Source organism: Falco punctatus (genome assembly GCF_963210335.1).
Source record: "Falco punctatus genome assembly, chromosome: 6".
NCBI lineage: Eukaryota > Metazoa > Chordata > Aves > Falconiformes > Falconidae > Falco > Falco punctatus.
Genome location: NC_137585.1, coordinates 27,054,966 through 27,082,679, shown reverse-complemented (window position 1 = coordinate 27,082,679; position 27,714 = coordinate 27,054,966). Strand labels below are relative to the sequence as shown.

The 27,714-nt window shown below is 38.7% G+C and overlaps 1 protein-coding gene across 1 annotated transcript in view; it reads left to right on the top strand.

The window, feature by feature from the left end:
* Positions 1 to 406: 406 nt before the first annotated feature.
* SLC13A4 (solute carrier family 13 member 4) overlaps positions 407 to 27,714 on the top strand; it is a 35,270-nt gene continuing 7,962 nt past the window's right edge. Inside the window, exons 1-15 of the mRNA XM_080391369.1 lie at positions 407 to 2,547; positions 8,549 to 8,677; positions 11,295 to 11,431; positions 11,971 to 12,152; positions 12,913 to 12,967; positions 14,609 to 14,648; positions 15,308 to 15,385; positions 16,514 to 16,704; positions 17,985 to 18,104; positions 20,910 to 21,011; positions 22,132 to 22,233; positions 23,339 to 23,436; positions 24,599 to 24,729; positions 25,528 to 25,689; positions 27,224 to 27,361. Coding sequence (XP_080247495.1) covers positions 2,449 to 2,547; positions 8,549 to 8,677; positions 11,295 to 11,431; positions 11,971 to 12,152; positions 12,913 to 12,967; positions 14,609 to 14,648; positions 15,308 to 15,385; positions 16,514 to 16,704; positions 17,985 to 18,104; positions 20,910 to 21,011; positions 22,132 to 22,233; positions 23,339 to 23,436; positions 24,599 to 24,729; positions 25,528 to 25,689; positions 27,224 to 27,361 — 1,764 coding nt within the window. The 5' untranslated portion in view covers positions 407 to 2,448. The remainder of the gene's footprint in view (positions 2,548 to 8,548; positions 8,678 to 11,294; positions 11,432 to 11,970; positions 12,153 to 12,912; positions 12,968 to 14,608; positions 14,649 to 15,307; positions 15,386 to 16,513; positions 16,705 to 17,984; positions 18,105 to 20,909; positions 21,012 to 22,131; positions 22,234 to 23,338; positions 23,437 to 24,598; positions 24,730 to 25,527; positions 25,690 to 27,223; positions 27,362 to 27,714) is intronic.

Below are 27,714 nucleotides of genomic sequence, written 5' to 3'. Positions count from 1 at the left end.
TCGTAAGTATCCCATGGAAAATAATTACCGATAATTCTGAATATTGGATCATCCCCTATGGCATATATACCTTACTGTACCTTACAAATTGGTAATAGAAACGTTTATCTCCTCAGCAGAAGATAGTTTTTCTGAGTTTGTTTCCCTCCTCCCATTACTGTGTGTAGTGTAGGAAAAAGATCTATTCCTTGGGAATGTGCTCGGACTGCCCAGGTTAATTTAACTGAGACGATCAATGTAATAATAAAAATATTCTACATAAAACTAATTGTTTTTGTATTGTGTTGATTTCAGCAGCAGATTTACTATTTAACAGCTTGTAGCTTGAGTAATTGGTTACCTCAGCCTGCAAAATTCTTCATGGGAGCAACAGTACAGGAGAGAATAGGGAACAGACCTTCCCTCTGATGGGCAGGAGGAGGTAATAAATAGGAATGAGTGCCTCCCTTTTCCAGAGTTCAAGTGGAAATGAGCAATCTGCCTCAGGGCAGCTCTTTGGGCTTAGGGCAGCTTTCCTCTCTCAGTATTGCTTAAGATGCAGGCATAGGTTTCTTGCTCCCTAGCTCAGTTCTCAGTTTGCATCTCATCACTTCAAACTAAATCATGTTTATAGACAGTCCATCTCTCATGGGGTAAAGAGCCATTGCCCCTAAATAGCACCTTTTATCAATCCTTTGACCTTACAGATCATAAAAAAGTGAAATAAAGCATAGACTTTTTTGATTTAAAATAAAGCATTTTTAATTTTTTGAGTATTTTATACATTATTTTAGTTTCTCTGAAACAACTGACAAAACAGATATAAATCCTCTGACTGTATTGGCTAACCCAAAATCTTCACATTAGCTATATTTTTGATTCCAGAACCAATTGCTAAATTTGCCTGAAGGGTCCCAAGGTTCTGCTGCGTGACGGAAGTTCCAAGGTATAGAAACATTACACAGTCTTGGATAATTACTAATTCCAGGAAGAATTCACCCTGCATATCGGACTCCTTTGCAGGTCTGCCTTTGCCAGTTCTCCAGGGCTCAGTGTCACACAGGCATTGCAGTTCAGTCTGGGGAGCCCAGTTTGTGTCTGACAGCAGAGTATGAGGAGATGATAGGCGAGCAAGGTTTGGGAGCATGGAAGATCCTAGGTGTGTGGCTTCGTATGAGGTACAGGGCAAACAGATGGCCATCTACAGGTCGTACAGCACAGAATCCGTACAAGGGATTCAGTCCTAAATCTCCAGTACTTTCTGCCCCACAGAAAGCATTAATAATGGCAGAATTGTAGAAATGTTTCTCCACTAGAAGACTAGAGTGGAAAGCCTACGAGTCTGAATCGTACGGTTACTGTGGGCAAATGGATCAGTACAGAGATTGGTGTATGCCTTATGAATAAGTGACATTCACAGATCAGGAAGGAAGAAACATGAAAAACAAAAGATACTGTTTAGAAAACAATGATTATTTATTTATCATCACTACTGGGACCTTGAAACAATAACAAACTGTTCAGCAACTCAAAAAAGGTCTTTTTGTATGTTTGCGTGCCTGTCAGAAAGAGGAGGCTGCTGATTTTCTCAAATGTTCTGACTGGGTTTTGGATCATGGGTGGAGCAACTCCTACTGACTACAGTCCCCATTGGTCAATTAGAGCTGCACGAAGCTTTTTAACAAGTTTTTGTCTTCAGACCAAGTATAATCTGTGTTGGAATTGCTGCCCTGTGAATTCCAAACTCAGGGCAAAAGTAGGGTAAAGGTAGATACAAAGTAGAAGCCAAAACTATAGCAAAAAGACAAAATCTGGAGGAGCTGTCGGTTGGGGGTTTTGGTGGTTTTTTGTTTGCACTTTTTGTGTTTGTTTTGTTGTTTTTGTTTTTTTTTTAAAGAAGGAATACCTGCAAATTTGCTTCTGTGCACTGAACAATAAACTGTTGGTTTTAATAACTTTTCAACAGAAAAGAAACCTGCATTTGAGACATTCAGACTATTAAACAGGAGGAAAAGCAGCAGCCTGAAGCATACCTCGCCTGGTTTATTAAAACAGGAACTACATTGCTAAATGATGGAAGAAAAAAACTTTCCAAAACATGGAGATAAGGATGCAACACAGCTACATCTGTTATCCTGAAATAAAAAGAAAAATTGTCGAAAGATCACTATGCTCCAACTTGCAAACCTCTGCATGTTATGGTGTTATAATAATTTGGATGTGCTGGTGAGCCCTACATAAACTGAATGTCTTTTTAATTGAAAACAACCTTTTTGAAAAAAACAGATTGAAGAATAAATAAATTGAGAAAGATATTTTAGGTGACTGGGTGGGGATAGAAAATGAGGCAGTGAGGGACCTTTTGGGGAAATCGATAAACAGGTGAAAGAACACGTAGAGTGGAAGCTGTAATATCTGAGGAACTGGAGAAGATACCCAAGGAAAAGAAAGCCACCAGAAAGTAAGAGTATGGCAATGATGAAGGAGATTCTCCGATCCAGAAATCTCTTGCTCGTTGTTTTGATTCCACTTCTGCTGCTTCCTCTGCCACTCTTATATCCCAGCAGCGTAAGTACATTTTCATTTTCTTTTTAGCAAACCCTCTGAATGCAGTAGGTAGTCATGATGTGCACAAAAAGGAACGCAAAGACCTAAATAAGCATAGCTCTTAAAAAAATCAAGAACTCAGATACGAAGGATTGGGAAGGCCACTGAGTCTTCACAGTAAGAGTCAGAGCTACCTTGAGTCATGTCACAAGCAGAGCTGAAGAATCAGGTGAAGCTAGTAAAGCACTACTTTAAAGCAGAAATATTGTATTTCTCCTTTTTCTACAATAATATGTGTGTGAAAAGGGGAATGGAACAAACATATCCATAAAACTTTCTTTGAGGAGAGGTTTTTAAAAGGAATTCTTTTTGTTTCTTTAGGTTTTACTAAGAAGTATGTATGGAGAGACTTTCAGTTTAGTGTGGGTTTATAGGATAGCAATTCCAGTGAGGCTGGAGTTAGGACCATACATGGCGCTGGCTACTCTAAAGCAAGTGTAGGTACCTCTAGTGAAACATCGCAGCTCTGGCAGTGGCTCGTAAGTGATGGCTCAGAGACATACACGACGGTACAAAGGAGGGAATAGCCTGTGCTTAACACACAGACCAGCGCATGGGAGTGAATGCAGCTGCGATACTGTTTTGGAGCTAATGAGTAGTACCCTTGGCCCTGTGGTTAACTCCTCTCTATGCATATCTCTGCAGTTGTAAACCATCAAATAACAGTTTTCCTACCTTATAGTGATGGTGATGTTTAATTTATAAAAAATTGCAGTGTCTGTGCAATATAAAAATTCTGTGGCTGGTGCTTCCATAATCCTAGACATAAATCTGGCCAACTGGTGCAGCAATTTCCATTCTGTCTTTCCCCTGCTAAAGATTAATTCTTTCTTCTAGTACCAGCGGATTTATGAATACTACAACTTTATCAAATAGAAATGCAAAGGATTAGAAATTGCATAGCAGTTTTCAAAAATAACAGTGTAGGATTTTGTTTGGAAAGAAAAACAGGATTCATAGAAAGGAAATATTCCTACACCACTGAACTATATGTTGCACTTTGAACGAGTTTTCCTGCTCTGAACTTCAACGTGTATCTCAGCTGTCCTCTCATAGTAGTTTTCCATCTCTCCTCTCTCTCTCAAGGGAATGAATGTCAGACAAACATGCTCTTCAGGGAACAGCAGGGCTCACCATTTCACAGAGGCTTGTTTTAAAAAAAGGGTTTAATCTCTCCCAATGTCACTGGAAGGGCGACATAGGAACAGATACTCTCTGACATGCCCATAAGGCACTGTAACTGCAGCACGCTCTACGTCCCTTGAGAACCTCTCCTCAGAAACATGAGATTCACTGCACTAAAATTTGTCACTCTTGTTTTCTCCCTACTGGATTCAGAGGAACAGGATGCAGTAAGGAAACTCTTTAATAGCCAAGGGAATTGTAACAGCATCATATGGATGTTGAAACAGAAGTTCACTGACAGTATTGCTGCAAGAATTGCTACCATACAGTACAAGCTCCTCTGTGCTATTACTCTGCACCTCAGTGTGCTTTATTGCAAAGTCATATGAAAAACCTTCAGATGCGGTTTTACATCCACTTTATATATACATGAATGGCCACAGATGGTAAATCTGACCCAGAGTTGGACAAATGTTTACAGTACTATTAAGACATCTACACCAAATAAACTCAGTTGACAATACACTATTCAAGTGGTTTAGTGTAGTATTTACTTTGCTACAACCCATTGACTATGATTACTTCTTAAACCTGAAGATTAAATTTGTTGCCTGCTCACTTATATTTTAATTTATCAGATAATTATTTTAGTTTTCTGTCTTTCTTATAAAGATCAGAATTACCAGGTTGTTTATATTTGCATTTCTGCAGGGAATCATCTTGCAGCTTCTTTGATGATATCAGCACAACTCTGGAAATGTCAAAGGAGCATTAAATATGTAGCAGCAAGACTGATCAAAGGGAGCACAAGGACTCAGAACTGTTTGTAGATATGGCTAATGGGAATAATGTCCACAGTTTCTTTTCTATTATTTTATGACAAGAAATGGTTGGGTAAAATTTCAAACCTGAGCAAATTTGCTTTAATTCTTCTCCCCTTTCCAAAGTTTATACCTGAACTATGGGTTGCACAAAAGGTTTGGGGCATGCATTAGTGCCTTTCAGGTCATGACACAGACAGAAAAAAACTTTGTGTGCTTTACAAACTATGAATCTTTTTCATTCTGTCCTTACTTCCCTCATTGTTAACAGTGACATAGGAACATTTTTGTCTCTTTTTTTCATCTTTATCCACCTTTTTTTCATAAAGCCACTGTTAATACCACTAAGCATGTCAGATGAATCCAGTCAGCTGTGGGCAGGGTCTCCCATGACTGCTCATCCTGTGGCCACACTGAACACAGTCAAGGACATGTAGATGACTCCTCAAAAGTCAGCAAGAGTTGCTGTAAGCTGTGAAACCTGCAGCATCAAGTGATGTTGACAGCTTGACATACCAAATGAGCAAAATGGACCCTAAAGCACAGAACAGGCTCTGAACAGCCACGGATGGTTTAATTTCATTCACCTCTGGTTTTATTTACACAAGCTGAAAGGAGGGAATTACGGTGTGATTGCATAAACTCAAAGATGGTAGTCCAGAGACTAGATCACAAAGACTAGACTTTGCACAGCTTGACCATGTACCTGCTTGCAAGATATGCAATGCACATTCTTAAATGGTCAAATCTGCAATGCAGAGTTTATTCTTCTTTTTATTCACTCTGAGAGCCTCAGACATTTTAGTTACAAAAGTTTTATGCATGACCCTTATTGTGGAAATTTTATTTTTACCCAGGACTTCCTTTCAGCTCCTCCTTTCTTTTCATCTAAGGGACTGACTGAAGATAGGGAGTAGTCCCTCCACCCATCACATGTTTTCTTATTCCCTGCTTCAAGTCCTGAGTTGGGTTTAACAGTAATTTTCAGGTGTACAGTAAGAAGTGAGAAGTGAAACAGTTAAAATTATACAGTTGCTACTTCAGTCCAGTACTTAGTAGCTCTGGTAACCATTAATTAAATATATAAATTCAGTTCAATTAAATAGAAGAGATTAATATGGTTTCTCTTGGAAATGAGCTGGTTTAAAGCACTTCGAAAATAAAGTTGCTAGACAAGCTGATTAAGCTTTTAGTGCAGATTATCAAACTTTGGCTTTCCTAGTACTTGCTACTCAGTTTTATACCATTTCAAAATATGCTTTATTTTAGTTTTGTTTATAAACTGATTACAGCTTTGTTTATAGGAAACACAAAGACTCAATGCCCAGCTTAGCTTTAGCTATGTTTTGATAGAGATGCAACTTCCTTTTGTCCTACTGCATTTCCACTATCAGTCTACTCTACAGGCCAAGGAACAATAGGAAATAACAATCTTTGGTCAAAGAAATTAAAGAGGAGTATATTTGTGGAGTGAGAAAATAGTTTGTAATACAGTTAGGATGAAAGTAATCTTACTAATTTTGGCAAAACTTATCTCTTGTATCTTACATCTGCACTGCTTTAAAATGAAAGTCAATGTTTTTTCATTAAAAGGCATTTTTCACCTCAGACAAGTGCTGGATGTCATACAGAGCCCATGCAAACATAGAAGTTTGTTAGCAGAAACTAATGAGTTAAAAAATAAAAAAATATGTCAGTCACTACGTCACAAAAATGACCCTATGCTCTGCTCTCTGTGGAATATTAACCATGAAGTACAATGTAGTTAAAGATGACTGAGCAGCAAGGTGGCTAATGTTTATGAGCCCATCCATCAGTTCTGTGACTCTCATATAAAATAGTTTTGTCTTCCTAGTAGAGATTTGTAAAAATCTCTAATGCCCGTCATCTCACTTTTAAAATTATTTCCACTTTTAAGTAAAAAATATTTGGGTTTTTACTGAGTAATGACTTGAAATTGTTACAAACTGAATACCAGTCTTTGGAGTTTCAAACAGAATAGTAGTTCCATTTTATAAAATGCATGCTTCACAATCCATGGATGTTAAAAAACCGCCTCTGATCTCATCCATTCTATGCCAACCTCCTCTAGCCTCTCTTATAATTTTCTCTTGGTAGCACTGAAGCTACAACTGAAATAAAATCTTTTATTTTAATATTTTGCTGAATGACCTGATGGTAGAAGACTAGTGAAACCTGTACTGGAAATCTTAAAACCTAAACTACTCTTCTATTGTACTAAAGGAAAAGAAACTAATGTGTGTATTTCTGTGTGATTCAGAGGACTTATCCATCTGTAAAGGAACAATCCAGAGCTAAATTGCCCCAATAGTTTTTCAGACACTCTTTATAGTCTCTAAAGTAATTGGAATTTATCTGATTCAAGGAAATTATGTTTCCTGATAACCTTATTTCAGTTATTTGGTGGCCCTGCTTACTTGAATCAGAACTGTTTAATGTTACACTTTCTGAAACAGGAGTCAGGGCAAGGTCTGGCAGCTAATTTAAACTCAAGCTTCTGAGTAACCTTGGCTGCAATTTTTAAGCAAGTAAAGGAAATGGCACATAGCAATCTATCGTATTTTTTTCTCTGGGCTGTGTTCTGCCTGTCATCACTATAAGCTGTACTAAAAAAGAGGAACAGCTGATTGTGGCTCTTCATTAGAGGTATTGTAAAAAGAACAAGTATAAACATGAATTTAAATACAAGCTATTCATTCCATTGAACCCATATCCCTGTATAGTCTTACTTTAGACTTTACCACCTTGTTCACAAAACTGCTTGAAAAAAAATTAAGTGTAATACATGATCATTGATTTGCACAAGGATCTGTGGAAACTGCTTGTGTGACTTCTTGAAAGTTGCTTAATTTGGGAGTCATCCGGTCAGGAAACAAAAGTAATGAAATTATATTTTAACACATGCAAATAGCATTTTTGAACAGTGATTTTTCTAAACAATAGCCTTTGTGACCTGTGAATCCATGCAGCTTGTTAAGTTCATACAGAAGACCCAGTGAATAATGAAGAATGAGTAGATTTATAGCTGTTCTAAATCAGTGCAGACCCACTAGCTTCCACAGGACTACCAGTTAGCCCCATTACAGGAGCCAGCTTCAAATTTGATAAAAGGAAAGGAAAAATATTTACCTGAGTGTAATTTCTGTAATTATTAGCAGGAAATAGCCTCAGGTTTCTAAGCATTACAAACTGAGCCAAAGGAGAACTCCACTGAATGCCATAAATAAAGACATTTCTATCTAAAATATGGACCAGAAGACTTCCGTGGACTAGCTGTGTTTTCCTGTAAAAATATTCAGCAGATAGCACCTTTCCTCATCATATGAGCTCCATGAATGCTCATTAAGTTGTCATGGATTTCTCTACCAGAGCCTTGGACAGCAGCAAATGTGTTTGATTGACCCCATTAACCCATTGCCTGTAAGCCCTTCAGGTCTGTGGTCATCTGCCAGGGTCTGTGGAAATTACTTGAAAAAATAAATTCAACTGAAAAAAAAAATAGGTTTGCACAGTGTTTGAAAAAAGCGCAAATTTTCAGAGTATTTCCGAAAAAAAGGCCACAATATAGCTTTACTCATTTTATGGCAAATGCGAATGTTCTCATCTGATCCTGAAAACTATGGCTTCATGTTCTTGTCCAATGTTGGAAAGAAATACCAGCTCCACAGGCCCAGTCTGAGGACTCACGGCTGAACACATGGATTATGGTCATCAAACAAATCTGTAAATGCATTTGGAACCATTATTTTGCTGATCATTATGTTTATTCCAGTGCTTTGCCCTAGCTTATGTGTGAAACCTTTCATTAGCATCATCTTCTGGAACTGGCCTAGATTTCACACCCGAACAGCTGCACCTTAGGAGGTCCTCATGAAGTCCTTGTTGAGTTTAAGTCCAAGCACCCACAGTCTGATGAGTCCTATGGGCATACTGACAAGGCTTCCACAGCAGGTGTTGGGACAGGAACCCATAACATCTGTGCTTTCTCTCTACAGGAAGCCTCATGCGCCTACGTGCTGATCGTGACAGCTGTATACTGGGTCTCTGAAGCGGTACCTCTTGGTGCAGGAGCCTTAGTTCCTGCTTTCCTATACCCACTTTTTGGAGTCATGAAGTCCAGTGAGGTCAGACCAGTGTGTACTTTGTTATGATTTAATATACTTACTCTCAGGTAATTACTCGAATAAAACTAATCTTAGTGGACTAGCAAAGACTAAGAGGTATGGGAGGAAGAAGTGTACATCTTATAATGTGTAACTTGGGCTGACCAGCTCTTTCTTCTACTGAAGATAGATATAGGAAAGGCTATATTAGCCAAGAGGGATGTCCATCCTGTCAGCTACTGCATCACCAATTCCCAAAACCTACTGCATCAAAGAATCCCACTTTTCCCTTCCTCCAGAACCATGTCAATAGCAGCTATGGGATAAACTGTAGAGTTTCCTTCCTTCCAGTTATATTTATTATAGATGATGTGTAAGGCAAGAGGCTACATATGCTAAAAACAGTTACTATTTATTGTATAGGACTAGATAATTTTGTTATGCTGGTGAATGTCTAGTCTTTTTCCCAACCTGTAACCTTACTGCTGCCTTGTAGCCATGAGTTCTAAGGCAAAGCAGAAGCCATACAAAAAAGTCTCTATGATTAGTTCTGAATTACTTGAGGGTTTATTTAATAATGTTACTTTCTTTTATAACATCCAAGAATTTATTTCATCTACAGCTTTCCCCCCCGTGCTTTTTTCTCTCTTTTTTGGGGGTAAGGGGGCATCACATTTGATTTACAAGGTTTAGAAATAGAGATAAGAACACAGAAGAATATATAGCAACCATACAATTAATGAATTTATAACACAATCTAGCATTGGTCATACCCATCTATGGATAGACTCAAGTATAAACCAATAGTTTTATGACTTGTCATATTTCTCCCAGTGGTGTGAAAACTGTGTAATATAATCAGATACATTTCCACACCAACACAGTAAATTTTTTTCAGGATTTCTTTTTCCTCACATAAAGGTAAAGCAGTTACACATTTTCATTACAAAATACTGCAGCATACTGAAGAAGGAAAATTTAAGGGCAGCCTGAAAGAAATTCAGTGTATTATCAATTTAGATGACAGTGAGACTTGAAAGTGAGACTGCCATGGAGAATGTATTATTTGCTTTAAGTACAGAAATAAACCCCTGTATTTTAAAATAAACAACTCTGACGCTGCTTCAGTATTTCCGGTTTGCTGTTCTACAGTGCAAAAAAAGCCCAGGGCTCTTGCCTAGCAGTTTAAGCTACAAATAACTCACAGGGGCTTAAGAACATGAGCCAGTGTGTCGTATATGTGGGCGTGTGTAGTAATAAGAATATTAGTATTCACTTATTTCTCAAAAAAGTCTGGGAAAGGAATAAAGGAAAACAACAGATTCTTTGTGCTTGTTGGCTTGATGGATTCCTTTCATTCAGTTCAAGACCTTTTTTTAACAAGGTAGCAGGAAAATAAAGAAAGCTAATGAGAAAGAAATCAGTGAAGAGAGCCAAAAAAAGTGATGTTTAAAAGCTGTGGCACACAGCTATGAGACCAAGTCTATTTAGGTCACCATGGGGATTTTTAAAATAAATATAATTAAATACTTAACTTGCTGCAGCTAGCTTTCACAAAACAACATTAGTGTCATTCTTGCACTTCTATGGAGAAACATCGGTATAACTGAGGACAATGGAAAAAATACTGCTTCTAATGATTTTAATTGTTTTAAAATGCTGGCACCTACATTTGGTTAGAGGAACAGTTTTAAACTGAAGAAACAATGTTTTTTGAAAAATATTCCTGCAACAACTTTGGAAAGATTCATCAGAATGAAATGAAAAATTTAGATAGACTCCAAGCACCTTTTTGAAACTAGTATTTTCTCCCATTTTGTTTGCTTTCACACAAGAGAGTCTCTAAGCGTGCATATATGTGAATGTTTTGGTTTGCTTCATCTGTTATTTTTGCAGCCACATCACAGAACATCATCTTCTATCTTAGCAAGCCCCACATTCAAGAATGCTGCTTTGGAGGACCACGTGTGGTGTCTGAATTTTTTCTTGAGCCAGCTGATGATTTACACTCACCCCCATTAAATTAAAAGTATTTTTTTTCTTTTTTTTTTAAACTTTGTTCTATTTTCTTTATCCAATGGAGATGGATGTCCATTTTGAAAAGTTCTGGCATGGTGTTTGTGGATCACCACAGCAATACCCCAACCTTCCTTTATTGCATTCAGAGAGCATGTCACAAAGCATTTTTTTCTAAAACTGTAGGTTCCAGCTATGTCACATTTTGCCCAACAGTTGAACAAGATAAGAATTATAAACAAGATAGAGGATAGCATCTCCAGAATGATGAAGCACATGAATAAGCTGCCTTCAGTGCAGAGGTTTTTCTGTAGCTGTTTCAGCCTGGGCCGAGCTCAGTATGATTGATTAACTGCAGGCAGTGAAGTAAAATTTCTCTTGATCTGTTCAAAGCTGAGAAATGTACTAACAAGTGGGTATAGAGCCTTGTTATTTGTAAAAACAGCATGGAAGAGATTAAAGACAACATTTTGACTTATGAATTATTCATTTTCTCCAGCCCCATGTCATTCTCTAGGGGGAGAAATTCCATAATACCATATTTCCTCTCATTCAGCATGCTCTCTGTGTAGAGGGGTTACTGCTGTTTTAACTGACTGTTTCCCTCTTGCCCTTAATGCAGGTGGCTGCTGAATATTTCAAGAACACAACTTTGCTCCTCATGGGTGTGATTTGTGTGGCAGCTTCTGTAGAAAAGTGGAATCTTCACAAGCGAATTGCCCTGCGCATGGTCATGATGGCAGGAGCAAAGCCAGGCATGTGAGTGAACCTTTGACTTTGGGGTAGCCTGAGGCTGACAGCAGCAGCCTGAAAAAGCAAATAACTCCAACTTTCCCATCCACGGGCAAAAGCTAGCTTGGTTTGGGACTCTTTTTCCCCCTCATATTTCCTTTCAGAGTTTGAAAGCTTACAAATTTTCTCATCTCCTTTCTGCCACCTCCTGTTCCTTGGCTTGTTGTTCCTTTGCTTTCAATTTTTTTACCGATGCTGATTTCACTCTCTCTTTTCCTTCTTTGTGTGCTGTTTAGCCAACACAAAAGGATGCTTAAATCTTGGATATGCTGAAAATCACTGTTTCTTATGTCACATGCTGATTTCTACACGGGGCAGCAAACGGCTTCCAATGACACATTGCCTTATGACAGTTCTCAGCACAAGGCTGCATTTTACCTTGTGCACAGCATGATATTTTGGCACCTGCAAAAAGAAAAAGACTGTGTAGTTATCAGTTGACTAATGAAAATGTCTTTAATATTTGTTAAAGTACCTCAAGAATATTTCCCTGTGTTATACTCCAGGTTGCTTCTTTGCTTTATGTGTTGCACAACGGTGCTTTCCATGTGGCTTTCCAACACATCCACCACAGCCATGGTGATGCCAATCGTGGAGGCAGTGCTCCAGGAGCTAGTGAATGCTGAGGAGGAGCATGAGGTCATCAGTACTGCAGGCAGCACCACTGTTGAAGAAAAGGAGCCAATAGGTATTTGTCAATACTGGCCATTCTTTTCTCATTAGTTATCAGTGACCAGACTCATTGATACGATACACATTATTCACATTCTATCGAGGTCAGAGCTATCTGACTTGTACTGCCATAAAGGCTGCTCCATACTCTTTCTTTTTGTACTCTGGTATTTCTTTTGAAAGCTCCAAGATGTGATGGGACAATTGGAGCTGGGAAACTCTTTACGTTGGATTAGGGTATGAACTGGAGTTTGTGTGTTGGATTCTTAGGTCATAGGATTTTACAGGTTTGAAAAGAAACCTCTGAGAAGAAAGTCAAAAAAATGTAGAAGAGGCCTAAAAATGTGGTCTGTGACAATTTCACTCTTGTCTGTTCTGCCCTTCCAGGCTGCCCAAGTCAGAGCAGGTGTCACACACACACACACACAAAAAAAAATTAGAACAATTGATAAGAGCTTTAAGATTTGTTTTGTTCATTCTTTCCCAGAAAGAAAGGATTTTGGAAGAAAAGAGTCTCCCATTTCTTTCAATTCATAAATTCCAGGCAGAAAATGATGTCATCTAATCTTGCCTATTATACGTAGGTATTATTTTAATTGCCAGAAGCACGTGATCAGGACACTCTGTTACAATAAAATGCTGCATAAGGGTCACACAGTACCTGAGATGGTTTGGACAAGCTTTTTTTTGCAGTAATTTCTCCAGGTTCAGTGGTGAGTCCCAGGGGATCAGCTCAGTTCATATCCCAAGGGCGGCTTTCTCTTCCTTCGTTGCAGGTCTCAGCGAAAACAATGGCCAGCCTTCACTGGAGCTTATCTTCATCAATGAGGAGTAAGAATGAACTCTGTACATCACGACTGGAGATTTGAGCCCTACACAGGTTGCAATGAGATGAACCCAGGAATAGAGCCAGGAAGGGCAAGCAGAAGCTTACAAATGAGTGTTTCAGATGTGACTGACAAAGGCTGATATAAGAAATGGGATTAATGTAATGGTCTGGATCTCACTAAAGCTTCCTAATATTCATATAGTTTTTAACACTATGTCCATTTTAGAGAGAAAGAAAATATTTCTCAGGGTTTGAAAGATCTTCTTTTGAAGTCTGTGCTTGTGCTGTGTAAGAAAGTGCTGCCCACAGATTTTGCTTTCTGTTCCCCTGAAGGAACAATAATGGAGAGGATCCAAGCACAACATGGAGTATCCACAGGACATATCCAGAGGGAAGACATGTACAGAGGATTCCTGAGGGAAGTCTAAATTTCCTGCATTCAAGCGACAGTTGAGAGCAGAGGGGCAGAGGGAGGGAGAGCCAACCAAAGACATCCCTCCTCCCCCCCAAAAAACCCTAAAATACTTCTTTTAGTGTAGACAAAGTTCTTCAGAAGCCTGAAACACGAACAGTTTCAACCAGATCTCTATTTGGGGTAAAATCTAGTAATGTGAAAAGAGAAAAAAAAGGAAAGGACTAATTTTTCTGCAGTTCAGGATACACAAGAGAATATACAATGTTACTGTCCTAAATCTATGTTATGGGATAAATCTTGAGCATCTTCTTACAAGGTGTGAGAATAAATTGCACAGTGCCTTCCTGAGCTCCTTCTATATTGTTCACAAGTGTTCTAAATAAAAGAGAAACAAGTTCTTGTAACATCTGTAAAAATTTTACAGATTTAAAATAAAAACTATAAAATCAAACAGAACCTGTTGACAACTTAAAGTTAATTTACAAGATCTAAATAGTTTTCTCATTAGTTTAGAGACTAATGGGTTCTCCAATATTCCCTCTGTTACCTCTTTTTATCCCAGCCATATTTTCTGTGCAGTATAGAATAAATTTTTCGATTTGGCATTGTGCATTAATCCCTTCAAGCCCCATCAAAGAGTATGTTTGGGATATTTCATAAAAGAACTATTAGTAAAATAACATTACTTGAAAAAGAGCTTGAAAATTGGTAGGAAAAGAATCGCAGCACATCTAAAATTAAATCTGTTTTCAGTGTCAAAGTAAAAGTTTAGTGGATTTTTTGTATGGCCCACATGCCACACAGGACAGATTTTAGTGAAGGCTTTAATGTAGTACAGGTGGGTGCTCAGAAAGAGCAGTTTGGAGAGGTTGATCAGAGAACTTGAGTAGAACAAGACAGTAGTAGTGCTGGATTGCCTGGTGATTCACCGCACTGTGAATCGAGTGCATTCCTAGGATGGGGTATATACTACCTAGAATACATATTTTTTCTGGCATGGAGATGGAACCCCATTGCTACATAGCTAGAGACAGGGCTGTGGAACGTAACAATGACTCATGTATCTGGCCAAGACACCACATAAGACACTGATAAATAGTATTCTTCACCATTTCAGTAGGCACTAGTTATCCTGCAGATCTTGCCTCTCCTACCCATGATGTGTGCCTATTGAGGTAGCTGGGTGAACAGGCATTTTTAAAGTATATTTTCCTTTCTTTGTTTTTAGTGCTACTACTACTGACTTCAGCTCCTTGATGCACTCAAAGGTATTGTCATAGGTACTATCTCCTGAGCTACACTGTCTTCTAATGCAGGAACCATCAACAGAGTCCACACAGCTCTGCAACAAAATACTGTTTCCTTTATTTCAAACAAGTAGTGATTGTTGGCAGAAAGTACATATTGCAGCACATCCTGTTTTGTATTTAACCTATCAGACTGCTTGCACAAATCAAATTGGGGAACATTAGCTCTGTAGTGTTTGTTGTACGTATTGCTGGAGATCCTGAGATCCAGTCAGTAAACTAACGATTCCATATGGTTTCTAGAAAATTCAGATATGACCTTTTATAGTCCAAGTATTGCCAGCTTCTGCAGTTTAGTTGCTAGAACAACCTACACATACCACAAAGCCATAGCCTCTAGCAAGGGACCCGTTAGATTCTCATACCTGGCAGACGGAGAAGACCTAAACTTACTATAATCTGACTTTTAAGATTACTTTGAAGTAAAATCAGGTTGGTGGCTGTTGGTTATTATTTTTTCCAGTATAAAGTTTACAGCTGAAATTTTAGTGGGGTTTGGGGTTTCCCCTGCTCCCCCAAAATCCCACTACCCATGACCTTTACAAAGTATCATAAATTCTAATCTAAGTGCCCCAAGGAACATAAGAAAGGCTAATCCAAAGGCATTTACCTCTCTACAGAGTATGAATGGTGTGCACATGATAGCCAACTCTATTGGAACGATGAATTCTAAGAGCAATGGGCAGCACCTACCTCAGGTAAGGAAATGTTTGACCCAGGGGGTGAGGGAAAAGAAAGACATGAACATCACCTGCACTGGTATTTCTGCCTTGCCTGAAGGTATCCAAGAAGTGATTGCTGTTTGAACTACAATTATATAGTATCTTTATGGCATAAAATAATAATCTGGGAAAGGTTAGGCTAAAATCGACACAATTTTTTTTTCACAGTTCAAAAGAATTTGAGTGCATGTTTTCAAAAGAGGCCAGTGGGCTGCTCCTGGTACTTGATTTCCTTTATATACCCATTTCCCCTACACATTCAGTGGTTATTTTATAACTAATATACTCACTTCATTGTTAACCTACAGGGATTTTAGCTAGGGTACCCTCACAATGATGATGAACATATAGCATGACTGAATTTAGTAAATAAACCCAAATCCAAATTAATAAATTTAACTAATCTATCTGAACCACTTGCTGCATTTTCCTGATCCTAAATTATAGTCTTGGGTTGCATGTGAAGTGCCTTGAAGTACTGTACTCTTTTTCCAGTACGAGAACTTGATTTACCAACATAGAGACTTTCCTATCGCTGCTAAGAAAGTTTCTTTTGGAACAGTATTTTCCTGTTGCTTTTTCTCTCACTTGCCTGTTGCCCAGCTTTTCCTTTTTTTTTTTTTTTTTTTTTTTTTGTGTGTGTGTGTGTGCTACTTCTGAGACCCCTAGCACTCCATTCCTTATTAGAGGGTCTGAGCCACTGTAAGCATAAAAAGTCCACCAAGCATTTACCAAGCATTTGTCTGGTAGCTGCTCATAAACCTCAAGGATTATGGATTCCTACTGATGCAGTGCTGGCATCCTGCCCGTGCAGCCCACTAAGGCTTTCGGTATCCTGCTGAGATTCCAGTGAGAACCGGAGCTGGCTCAAACCATAGCCAGAAGTCTGATTACTGTTTGTCCTACATTTCTGCCACAGACAAGGCAATTTCAGGCCCCTGGACAGGTTTCTAGTTCTGATCCCAGTTAATCCCTGTGAAGAAAAATCTGTCCCCTCTTATGCAAACCCGTTGTTTCTGAGGGACCAGTATCACCATAGCATTAGGGAAAGTTGGGCTTCTGTTCTGATCACCTGCTTTCTTTGGTGGATGTATTCCCTTACAGGCTCAGATACTGGTCCTGCCTCCTAAGCCCTCAGAACTGGGCCTGAGCACTAAGTACCGGTATCAGACCAGACATGACCACATGGTCTGTAAATGCCTCTCACTAAGTATCTCCTACGCGGCAACCATTGGAGGACTGACAACCATCATAGGGACCTCCACTAGCCTCATATTCTTAGAGCACTTCAACAAGTAAGTGATACTACTGGAGTTGTGTGAGAATGGTGGCTGGGTCATTACAATCTCTGTGGTGCTCCCCATGGGTTATTTACTACCTCAAGGAACCCTTGTAAGACAGTGTCTCTGAGGGCAATTTTGTTTCCTACTCTACTCTTATGTTGTTACTAATGGTTAATGGTTGAAAGGGGGAGCATAAGTTAATACATATCAATATCTTTCTCCCAAGCAAAATAAAAATTCCTCAGCATGTGGTAACATTTGAGTTTCTTCACCAACTTCTTTTGATTTTACACACTGATTATCATGAAGACAGCAGGCACTCTGGAAAAGCAAACACTAAAGTCATGAAGATACAGAAAAGAAGACAAATACTCATAAAAGAAGAAATGTCATAAGATCAGCTTCAAGTTGTTCTATGGATTCTTAGAAAGCAAGTCCTTATGGTGAACCAAGAGGCATCACTAGCGGTACTTGGGCTGCTCTACATGTAGTGCAAAAAATAAATAGACTTAGAAATATGGCCTTACACCTTTGCTTCAGAGGAGATGGGAAACAGCTCTGTGGTCAGCTAAGCATTTCCTTTATCATATATGCCCAGGGCTTTCAAAAACATGAATGTTACCTTTGTCAGAAGCCTGGTGGTAATCCTCATGCACAGCTATGTGTCCAAGCTCAGACCTGATTCTGATCATCTACTGCTACCATGGTATCCTTCATTTCTTTCTTTGAAATGGTGGTAGCAAAGAAAACTGATTTTGGAAGCCATCCTTAATCCAAGGATTTGGATTTTACAGAATTTCCAAAGATCTTGCTGTTATGATAGTTGTATCAAAAGCACATATCAGACATCTTTGTCAGAGCCCAGCAGACTATAGTCATTATTCGTGTGGTCGACAGTAAGATATACAAAGAGATTCTGGGTGAAATAATTCTTAAGTGTGCTAACGCTAAAAAGAGCTTTAAAGAAACCACAGGTAGGGCCAGAATTTCACTCCTGGTAACTCTAAAGGTTTTTGAAGCTGGCTAGGTAATCCAGACCGTTTGGTCTTAAAGGTGTGAAGTGTTACATGGCTCATCTCTTGGTCAGGCATGGTCAATGATTGATATTCTTTGGCAATTGGTTTCACTATGCACATGTAATGCAGCTGTTGCAAATACTTCCTGATGCAATTTTTCTATCATGTCATGACAAATATATATACATATATATACGTGTGTGTGTGTGTGTGTGTGCATCTGTGCATATTGAGTTACTGTTCTAACTTCTGGTGCACCCTTTTTTTCCTTTACAGCCACTACCCAAATGCTGAAGTGGTGAATTTTGGAACCTGGTTTTTATTCAGCTTCCCCATCTCCCTCATCATGTTGGTCCTGACTTGGTTCTGGATGCATTGGCTGTTCTTGGGTTGCAAGTGAGTGGAGGTTGTTCAAGATGCATGGGTTACAAAAGCAGGGCATCTGTGGCTACTCTAGAACATGTCTCATAAAGATGTTTCCAGTTGCAAGTAACAAAAACTAAGGCACAACTTCCTTCTTCTTTCCAGAACAGTTACAGAGGAAATCTGATTGTTTAGCTGTGCTGCATAGACAGGAGTGTACTGTATTGCTGCTTGAGAGTGAAGTGCCTAGGTATTGCTGATGGAAATATTTACTATGCATTCAACTGATTTTTTTTGTACTCTCATGAGAATCCCAATGTGGACCAAAAATCTTACTAGAAGTCCTTTTGGAAAAGTACAGCTTAAAAGTTTAATAGAAAAAATAACTGCAAGTGAACAAGTTACTTTTCAGATCTTCCCCAGCTCAATGAAATTAACATAAGACCTGTTAAAATTAAAGGTAAATAGACTCCATATATATTTCTCTTTAAAGTGGGAAGGTCTCACAGCCTAAGAGATTAATATCTTTTGATACCAGTAAGTCTCTTAGCCCCAAAATAGGAACAACTCTTAGTCTCCCAGTTCATTTGTACCACGTACTCTCTTTGCAGAGGCACTCAGCAAAGTTAACGAAAATTGACTAAATGTGTGCATTTAGAGTAGATTAAATTGTGGTGCAGACACATATACTCAGAATTAAAGTGGTCTTAATTTGATTTAGTTTACTCTTAAAAGTAAGATGAACTGACATCACTAACTTATTTCACCTAAGACAATGAATAAATTGATAATGAATTCTGCTTGGTGCTGACCTTGATTAGATTTGAAGAAATAATGTAGAGTTCTCCAAGTCAGTCTCCTGAGCCTTCTGGTTCCGGGTTTTTTAAAAAAAAATCTTGAAACAGGCCCTAACATGACCTTCAATTACCTTATTTTCTTTTTTTAAAAAAATAAATATAATTGAAATTCTTCATTGCATCCAAGACCTCATGCTGATTAATGTTGTTCTAAATAATACCAGAGACTGAAGCATTATTGACTTTTTGAGAAGTACTGGTTGATTCCAAGCCTCCTTAATCTCTAACTCCTGTTTGCTGCAGTTCATTAAAGAATATATTATGTTAGGAGCTTGGCTACAATACTCTGTCTTTACATCCTCCTAAGCCTGTAAATACTTACATGTTGAAACAGCTGCCTAATGCCTGTGGATAAGTGTTTACTGAATTCCCATAATGTTCATGTTCTTTTATAGGAAGCCCAGTGTCATCAGTCTGTTCTTATCTGGCCCAGCTGGAACATGTCAGACTTGCTTTTTAGGCTCTAAACTTGGTCAAAGGGGAAGGATAACGGACCCACCAAATTATTTTTGCCAGCAAAGCAGAGCTAAGTGTAGAATCGTTACTGTAGAACTGGCCATTATAAACCACATAGCTCTTTTCCAGCAACTGCATTACTGCTGGTGGGTTTTGCTGGACTCCAACAGCGAAGTCTGCAAGGAAATTTAAATACTTATAGGTGCAGGGTGGTGCTAAGTGCACTAAAACCAAGTGTCACATAAGAGTCCATTTATGACTGAAATGAAAAGCCTGTTTAAGACTTTCTGTTTACCAGACAGGGCCTGCCTGCACCCTGAGCTCTGCAAATTCCTTTGAGAATCTGGCCTTAACCAGATACACAGAGTGAGACTGTACTCCATGGTTTGGCATAGAGCTGTAGTAGGATACCAAATCAGATATTAAAATAGCAGGAACTATAAAAGCAGGCCATGGTGCTCCCATGGTACTTCATTCCCTGCTGCTGCAGCCTATTTTAGCTTAGAATATTAACTTATATTAGCTTATAAACCTCTGGCTTAGCTGCAGAGGTTTCTCAGCCCACCCCACCCACCTTTGTGTGACAGAGAGTACAGCTGGAGCTGAGAGGCAGAGATCTGTGGCTCAAAGCACAGCAAAGTAACGCTACTAGAAAGAAGCAAATTTAAAAGCGAGTTTGCTAGTATCTCAATTTTAATTAGGAATGCCCAGGCTTTCTTATATTATGAAGGCAATCTGAATAAAGTAAGGGCTTCACCTAGTTTTCATACGAATGTATAACAGGTTTAAATACACTCAGCTATGAACTGTGCTTGTGTGTCAAGAGTACAGGCATTTTTGACCCAGACAGAACAGTAGGCTTGTTGCCTTGGCCTCTGACAGAGGCAATTTGGTGCTACACAGATTGTGCCTGGTTTAGAAATGGCTACTATTAGTAGAAGCAGACAGGTTGTAAAAGCTATTGGGATCCTCAGCACAGCTTTCCCCCATTACTTATTGTAAATGCTGAATATTTAAGTCAAACTTGGGCTCGAAAGCCAGACTGGGTCCCATATGTTTTGGATAGCCCTGATCCAACTGGGGAGCATGCTGTTCCTCCGTTAAGAAAATCTATTGACAGCTGGCCTCTGTCACAGTTTTTCCATGTGGTGACAGAAATTAGCCATAGCCTTTGGAGGTTTCTGACACCAGAAGAATGTGGCCACCATCAGTTGTTTGAGGAAGCCTACAGAAAGGGAGCCCAGTCAAAGCTCGGGATGGCTCAGTGATTAGCCAGAGCACCCTGGAGACCTTCCTACTACATCTAGGATTGATTCTCAGCACATCTGGCAACTAGACTGTGCAAAGGTCACATGCAGTAATTTCCCTTCCCATTGCCATCAGGCCTTGCCCCAGTCACATCTTCTCCCAACAGCCCCCAGGCAACTGGAATTTTCAGTTTGTCTCATGGCTATTATTTTTTATGACTTTTTTTTTTTTTCCCCACTTTATGCCTGTGCCTAATTTTACTGTGCTACCTACTCAGTTTTAAAGAGACCTGTTCTGTGAGCAAGAAGAAGAAGACCAAACGGGAAGAAATGTCAGAGAGAAGAATTCAAGAAGAATATAAGAAACTGGGAAATGTTAGGTAAAACATACCTGCCTTCCTCAGGAATGTGCCTGTTTAGGCAGGACCACCCTCTCATCTTGCTCTCCATGTTGCCTTTGGTTCTTAAACTGTCAGCTCTTTCCCCTTCTTTCCGGGATAGGAGTAGAACTAAATGCAAAAATGAACTAAAATCAGACTTTTTTTTATTTGTGAAGCAAAAGGAAATAAATGGAAAGATTCAGGTTTATACCAGGGTGCAAAGGTCATCTGAGTCAAGGTTTGTCTCTGCCTTTGAACTAAATTATTAAAGGACCCCCTTCCCCATTCAAGCACACACTTGTTTGGGTGGATAGACGTTCACTGTTAGCAAAGGCTTTGCAGCAATCTCCCATGCCAGAAGTTGTCTGCCCTTCTCAGTTGCCCATAATCTTTATTCATGGTGGCAAAATACGTCCCTTGGAAGGATTATTTTGCAAGATTTTAATTTTTCAAAAGGGATGATACCTCATAAAACTTGTTCTTCCCAAAACGTGTTTGTGTTGTTCAACTGAAATATTGACAGATCAACAGGCTGAATACGATCAACTCTGAATCCAGACTATTGTTCAGACTGTGCCTAAATATGACAACATGCTTAATTTAAAGCAATCCTACATGAGAACTCAGTATCCTCAAATCACCTTATATTTATTCCATGTGTTTAAAACATCTGTGCTAATTTACATTGTCATTTGCTCTTAGGCTTTCTACACTTTTAGAAAATGCAGTAGAAAGTGTTTACAGTACAATAATAACATGAGCTTTGCCTTGTTAATGCATTTAATCAGATAATAATGCAAATACAGACCAAGAATTTATAATAAGTTTCATTCAGGACTTGCCCATAAATGATTGAACTGCAAATATGGAGGGATAATTTTAGCCAATTTTTTACTGGGCTTAGACGGTTCTCAGCCGGCAGCCAAATGTAAAATTCTTTAATTCAAACTAATCTTCCAATATTTTCTGTATGGCTTTTATCCTTCTTTTGGAACCAATTTCTGCTTTTGTACTTCTGGAACTTGCTCTTGAGTTTTCAGACAGACCTTGGATTATATTCCTAGCTTTTTGTTTGTTTGTTTGTTTGTTTTTGGTTTTTTATTTCTTCTTTTATTTCTAGCTATCCTGAGATGGTGACTGGATTTTTCTTCATTCTGATGACCTTGCTTTGGTTTACTCGTGAGCCTGGCTTTGTACCAGGATGGTCATCTTTTTTTGAGAGGTAAGTAAAATTCCCTAAACAACTTGCACCAGAATATGGCCTTGCTTCTTCTGACTTTCTGCAATAATTTTTGGATTTAATACACCATCAGCCACTTTTAACAAGGTGGTGAAAAATTAGGACTTTATTTAAAAAACAGGATTTTTTTCTTTTTAAACTACACGTGTTCACATGGTGGCAAATTGTATTCCCTTTCAATAAGCAGAGTGAATTAAGTAGAGAAAGCAAAATAAATGTATTTAAAATGTAAAAAAAATAGGAGGGTCATATTTTGAAGTTACATCATTTTAGTGCATTCATAGAGAGGCTGTCACCAGAACAGACTGGAACTATAATTGAAAATAATTTTAAATATATATATTTTTTGAAAAATATTTTTTTACAAAAAGTGTATTTTTCTGAAGATAAATTTTATCAAGAAAATGTCCATTTCCATTAAATATTACACAAAATTGTGACTGAAGCAAATATTTTTTATTTTAAATAACACTGAAACAAATAAAAGTAACTATAACACACTGCATATTTAAGAACAAGTTATTTAAACTTAAATTTTCTTAACATTTCTACTGCATAAAATTATTTTAACATCCCAATTTTGACAAGAAAACAATTCCTAATACTGGGATTTCCTGAGGATCTCTAGAGTTTGGCACTCCTCAAAACAGTTTTTCAGAATTAATTTTAAACATTTAATTTACAATCAATCTACAGTTCACTTCTAAAGGATCACTTGGGTTTGATGTTTCCCCAGCATGTGTTTACTGTTTCTTGCTTCTAATAAACACACTATTTTTCTGTACCTCCAAGTTAATAGATTTGTAAACTGAAAGGCATTTCTTATTTTTAATGGAATGTTAAAAATTGTTGAGCAGTGATAGAAGTTAGCCACAGGAGTCAGTTTAAAAAAAATGGGGGGGGGGGGGGGGGGGGGAATCCAATTTGTATCCTTGACATGCAGACATATTTTTCTAGTGGGCTGTCAGTGAGATTTCAGATGAGGAAATACAACTTCATCTGCAACAATTTCCTTGGAGCCATGTACCTTGTTTGGAAATGTTTCTTTTAGTGAGGTTTTATGATAATCCCACTGTTTCTTTCCTAGGAAAGGTTACCGGACTGATGCCACTGTCTCTGTATTTCTTGGGTTTCTTCTTTTCCTGATTCCAGCAAAAAAGCCATATTTTGGAAAAAGGGGGAAGGGTGAGTAGGATGCAGCAAGAAAGAGATCTGGCCCATTTTCCAGTGACTTTAATGACATTTTCCTGTTCTCTGTAAAATATTCAGGAAGAGATTTTTATTGTGGAAGGTCAGGGTTCACCTTCCCCTCTGATACCAGCCCTTCCTACATCAAGTCCACTCTTCTGTTGCTTTAATTCATATAGTGACATCCAGCAGATGACAAACAGGTCTTGTATCTGAGACCAGCATCCCTTCTGTGCTAACAGAGTTATCAAAATTTAAGACTGAGTTTTAGGAAAGGTTCAGATGGCGTTCCATATTGAGAACTGTAATGCAGATGTTTACAAAAGCAGCTGAAGATAAGCTCTAGTAAATAATTTGGTCATTGCTTACACAGCAGAAATAATTTATAATGTCCTAAAGTAAACACACAAGTGGTCAGTAAATATCAGACAAAGTTCCAATTTTGCACAATGCTTCTCGCACAATCTTCTTGATATTAATAATAATTGGTATTTCACACTCACATTTGGGTAGCACTCAGTGGTATTGGTAAGTTTGCTGTGCCAGGCTTTCAGCAGTCCCGTATGAAAATAGAATTGCCTGCATAGACTCTTACGTAGAGATTGCAAATTTGTATAGATATGCTTATTTTTTTATACTGACATATATTATGCGGCATTTAGGAAAAATTATACTCTCTAACTCCTACTTAAAGAAAATACTTAGGCATCCATAAAAAATATTGTCCTCAGATAAAACCTAGGGGCATAAATCCACTTTTTCAAGCTTCATGGTCTACTGGAAAGAGAAAATGCCCTTCTTTGAGAAAATAATCACATTTTAAGTCCATCTTTGCAGTCTACATGTAATTTGCACATGTGTATACACAACAGAGCACACCATCCCTCAAAAAGCCATAGAATGAAACACAGGCATTTATAATTATTCACATCAACAGAGCAGCCAAGGGAAAGTCAGGACATTTGGAATTAATATGCTGCATTTTCTGAGGCTGAGCTAAACAGAGAAATAGGTCACACACCTCTTCTTCACCGCTCTCACAGACAGTTCTCAAAATTACTATGGATATTACATTATTCCTGCTAGTGTGAAAAATGTGAAGATCTTTGCAAAAAGGCCAATGTGATACTGGTCACACATGTACTTTCTTTTGATATAGGAGATGGTGAAAAGTCAACAGACATGAACACATTGGATCCCATCATTACCTGGAAGGACTTCCAGAAGACCATGCCATGGGAGATTGTAGTGTTGGTTGGAGGAGGTTATGCATTAGCAGCTGGATGCAAGGTACTGATTTAGCTTTTTACCCTCCTTCAGACAAAAATTATAAATCTGGACTTTCATCCCTTTGTATGCTCCCCAATTTGGATTTACAATGTGGATACTTTCAAATGTATACATAACCTAGTCCCAACTCCCTGCACTCAATGGACAACTAGCAAAAGGATGTTTAGGGCTCAGGACAATTGTGTAAGCATCTGCCGTTTCAGACACTTTAGAATACCTAGATATTCCTGCAAGGCTAGCAGGCATGGCACAGGATCTGAGGGAGACCTCACACTTTCTCAACTAGCAGAGGGGGAACATCCCAGCTGCCACTGGATGCTCCTCTTTAGGCAACTGAGTCAAGCTCCTAGCGCTGACTGGCCAAACCATATGCTAGGCTCTACTGACTGTATCTACACTTAGTATAATTCACGAATACACACCTCTCTCTGCTATAGACTTCTACATGTAGACAACTAAATTTTTTTATTTTAATCTCAAAATGAATTCTACCCAGACTGTGCAATCCTTCATCACCAAATTGCTATACTGCAGTTCTCATGCTGAAGAAAGAGGAAAGGTCATCTTTGATGCCTTTTTAATGTTATTAACTGCCAGATGTATTTCTTTGTTACTAAGGTCAACTATCTATTAGGCACCGCAGTGAAATCCAATTTTCTGAACAAAAGGAAAAGCAGAAAGCATTGACCTAAACTTTGGGGTTTTGCTGGTGGGATTCTCTAATGTAAGCTGCCCCAAAAAGAAGAATCTGTTTCACAAACACATTAAGTAATTCTTGCCCTTCTCTCCTTTCCCCAGACCTCTGGTCTCTCTATGTGGATTGGACGCCAAATGCTGTCCCTGAGCAGCCTTCCCTACTGGGCTGTAACTCTGCTGGCCTGCGTTTTGGTGTCCCTGGTAACGGAGTTTGTTAGTAATCCAGCAACCATAACTATATTTCTGCCTATTTTATGCAGCATGGTGAGTAAAAACAACAACATTTTTAGCTTCTTGTTTGCTGACAGGCTCATGGGAATGTTTCAGGACATCAGGGTATTGCCACTCTGTTCACATGAAACCTGGTCTTAGTTCCCAAACTACCATCCTGCAGTCTTGAGCTCAGGGAAAAATAATAAACTCGGGCAGCCAAAAGCCCGTTTTAGCATCAAGAAATTTATCCAATATCTCTTCAGGGAAAATGAAAACATAGCTCCTGCACCGAGGGATTCATAGTCTTCGTACAAGAAAAGGTGACATTGCAATCAACAAGACAGGTGATGTCCACATAAAGCTTGAGATACTCTCATCAATGTTATTTTAAATGTATGGTTCCTTAGTTAGTAGTCATCCACTCACTACTTGTAAGAAAAGACTGTATGATTGGATTTTATATCAGATTTAAATATGTTCAAGGGGGTGATCTGGTAAGTGTACTATGATCCAACACAGAAAGCAGAGATGTTTGTAAGGGACAGAAAAAAATTAGAAGACTGGTGACAAAGGCAGAGGAAAGAAATACAAATTGAATTCTGTATGGGAACAGCAGTTACAGAAAACTGTCTTTTTTATTTTATGTAATGTGAAGCTTTTCATACCAAGAATGCAGGTCATTAATCGTGTTTCTCTATTATAACAACTTTACGGGACTGTCCCAAAGTACATTATGTGAACAGCTCTGAGGTAAAAGGAAGATACGGTCAGATGAAAATAAGTAATTGCATTTGTATGGATTATGACTTCAGATCTACTTCTGCTCCATGCATAAATAGGCTCTCCTAATGAGAAATTTAGAGCAGTAATCTACCTTCAGTAGTCTGAACTTCCATCTTAAGGCAGTCTCTCTTTTTTGATGTAAAAGTATCCTGGACACACTTCCCTTTCCAAAATGAAGTTAGCCTTGTGAATACCTTTCCCTTGCTCTCTGACATAAAACAAGGCCATAGCAATGTAAACAAAATGCGAAATTTCACCACCACTGAATGCTGCAGTGGAAGAATAATTCTCCAGACCACTGTAAAGAATATTCCAGCATCTCTGCCTTCTCACCATGCAAGCTTGGACCACAAACTAGTTTTCTTAACCACCGTTCAGGAGGACTTTACATAATGGTCTCGGTACCCTCAGCAACTGAAAGAATTTTGTTCTTCATGTCAAGCTGTTGTGACTTTTCTTGGATGAAGACTGAAATGGCAGTCAATGTTAAGCTCCAGAAGACACAAACAATGACATGGAGAACAAGTGGGAGAAACCGCAAAGGCAGTCTAATAGTAGCAATCTCCACCCTCCCTCAGTGTGAAATGCCTCAAAAGAAATCCCTGGAGCATGACCAGCTCCAAATTACAGCACTGCTCTACTCTAAAAAAATACCACAAAAGACTTCCACACTTAAGTTTAGAAATCAGGGAGAGGAGATTCACAGAATCTTTACATAGAGCAGAGAGGGTCCTTTCATCCTAATTGTGAGCAGCAGCTTTTATTTGTGAAGTGAAACACCCCTCTGCCTTTCTCCTTCCAGTCAGAAACCCTGCTTATCAACCCTTTATACACCCTGATTCCTGTCACCATGTGTATCTCGTTTGCGGTGATGCTGCCAGTGGGTAATCCTCCAAATGCCATTGTCTTCAGTTATGGGCACTGCCAGATTAAGGATATGGTGAGTTTTAAGATTGGGTATATCCTCCCATGCTTCATGTCACCTCAAAACCTTGTCCTCACATGCAGCAGCCAATAATAATAATGATGATATTAGTGCTAATATAAACTCATATTGATCTGCACTGCTGTTATAAAAGTGAGCTGTCAGGTTAAGAACATCCACACATCTGCTGGAGGAAATGTACATTTCTGTTCTTAGTTTTTTAGGAATGTAATGGTCTGAAGAGGTACCAAAGAACAGGAGTACACAATTCTTTGCACTGACCTCTTAAGACAAGCACAGGAGAGGATGAGAAATTAGATTTATCACATAGCTCCATAGTAAGTCATGCAGTTATTGCCCTGCTGTGT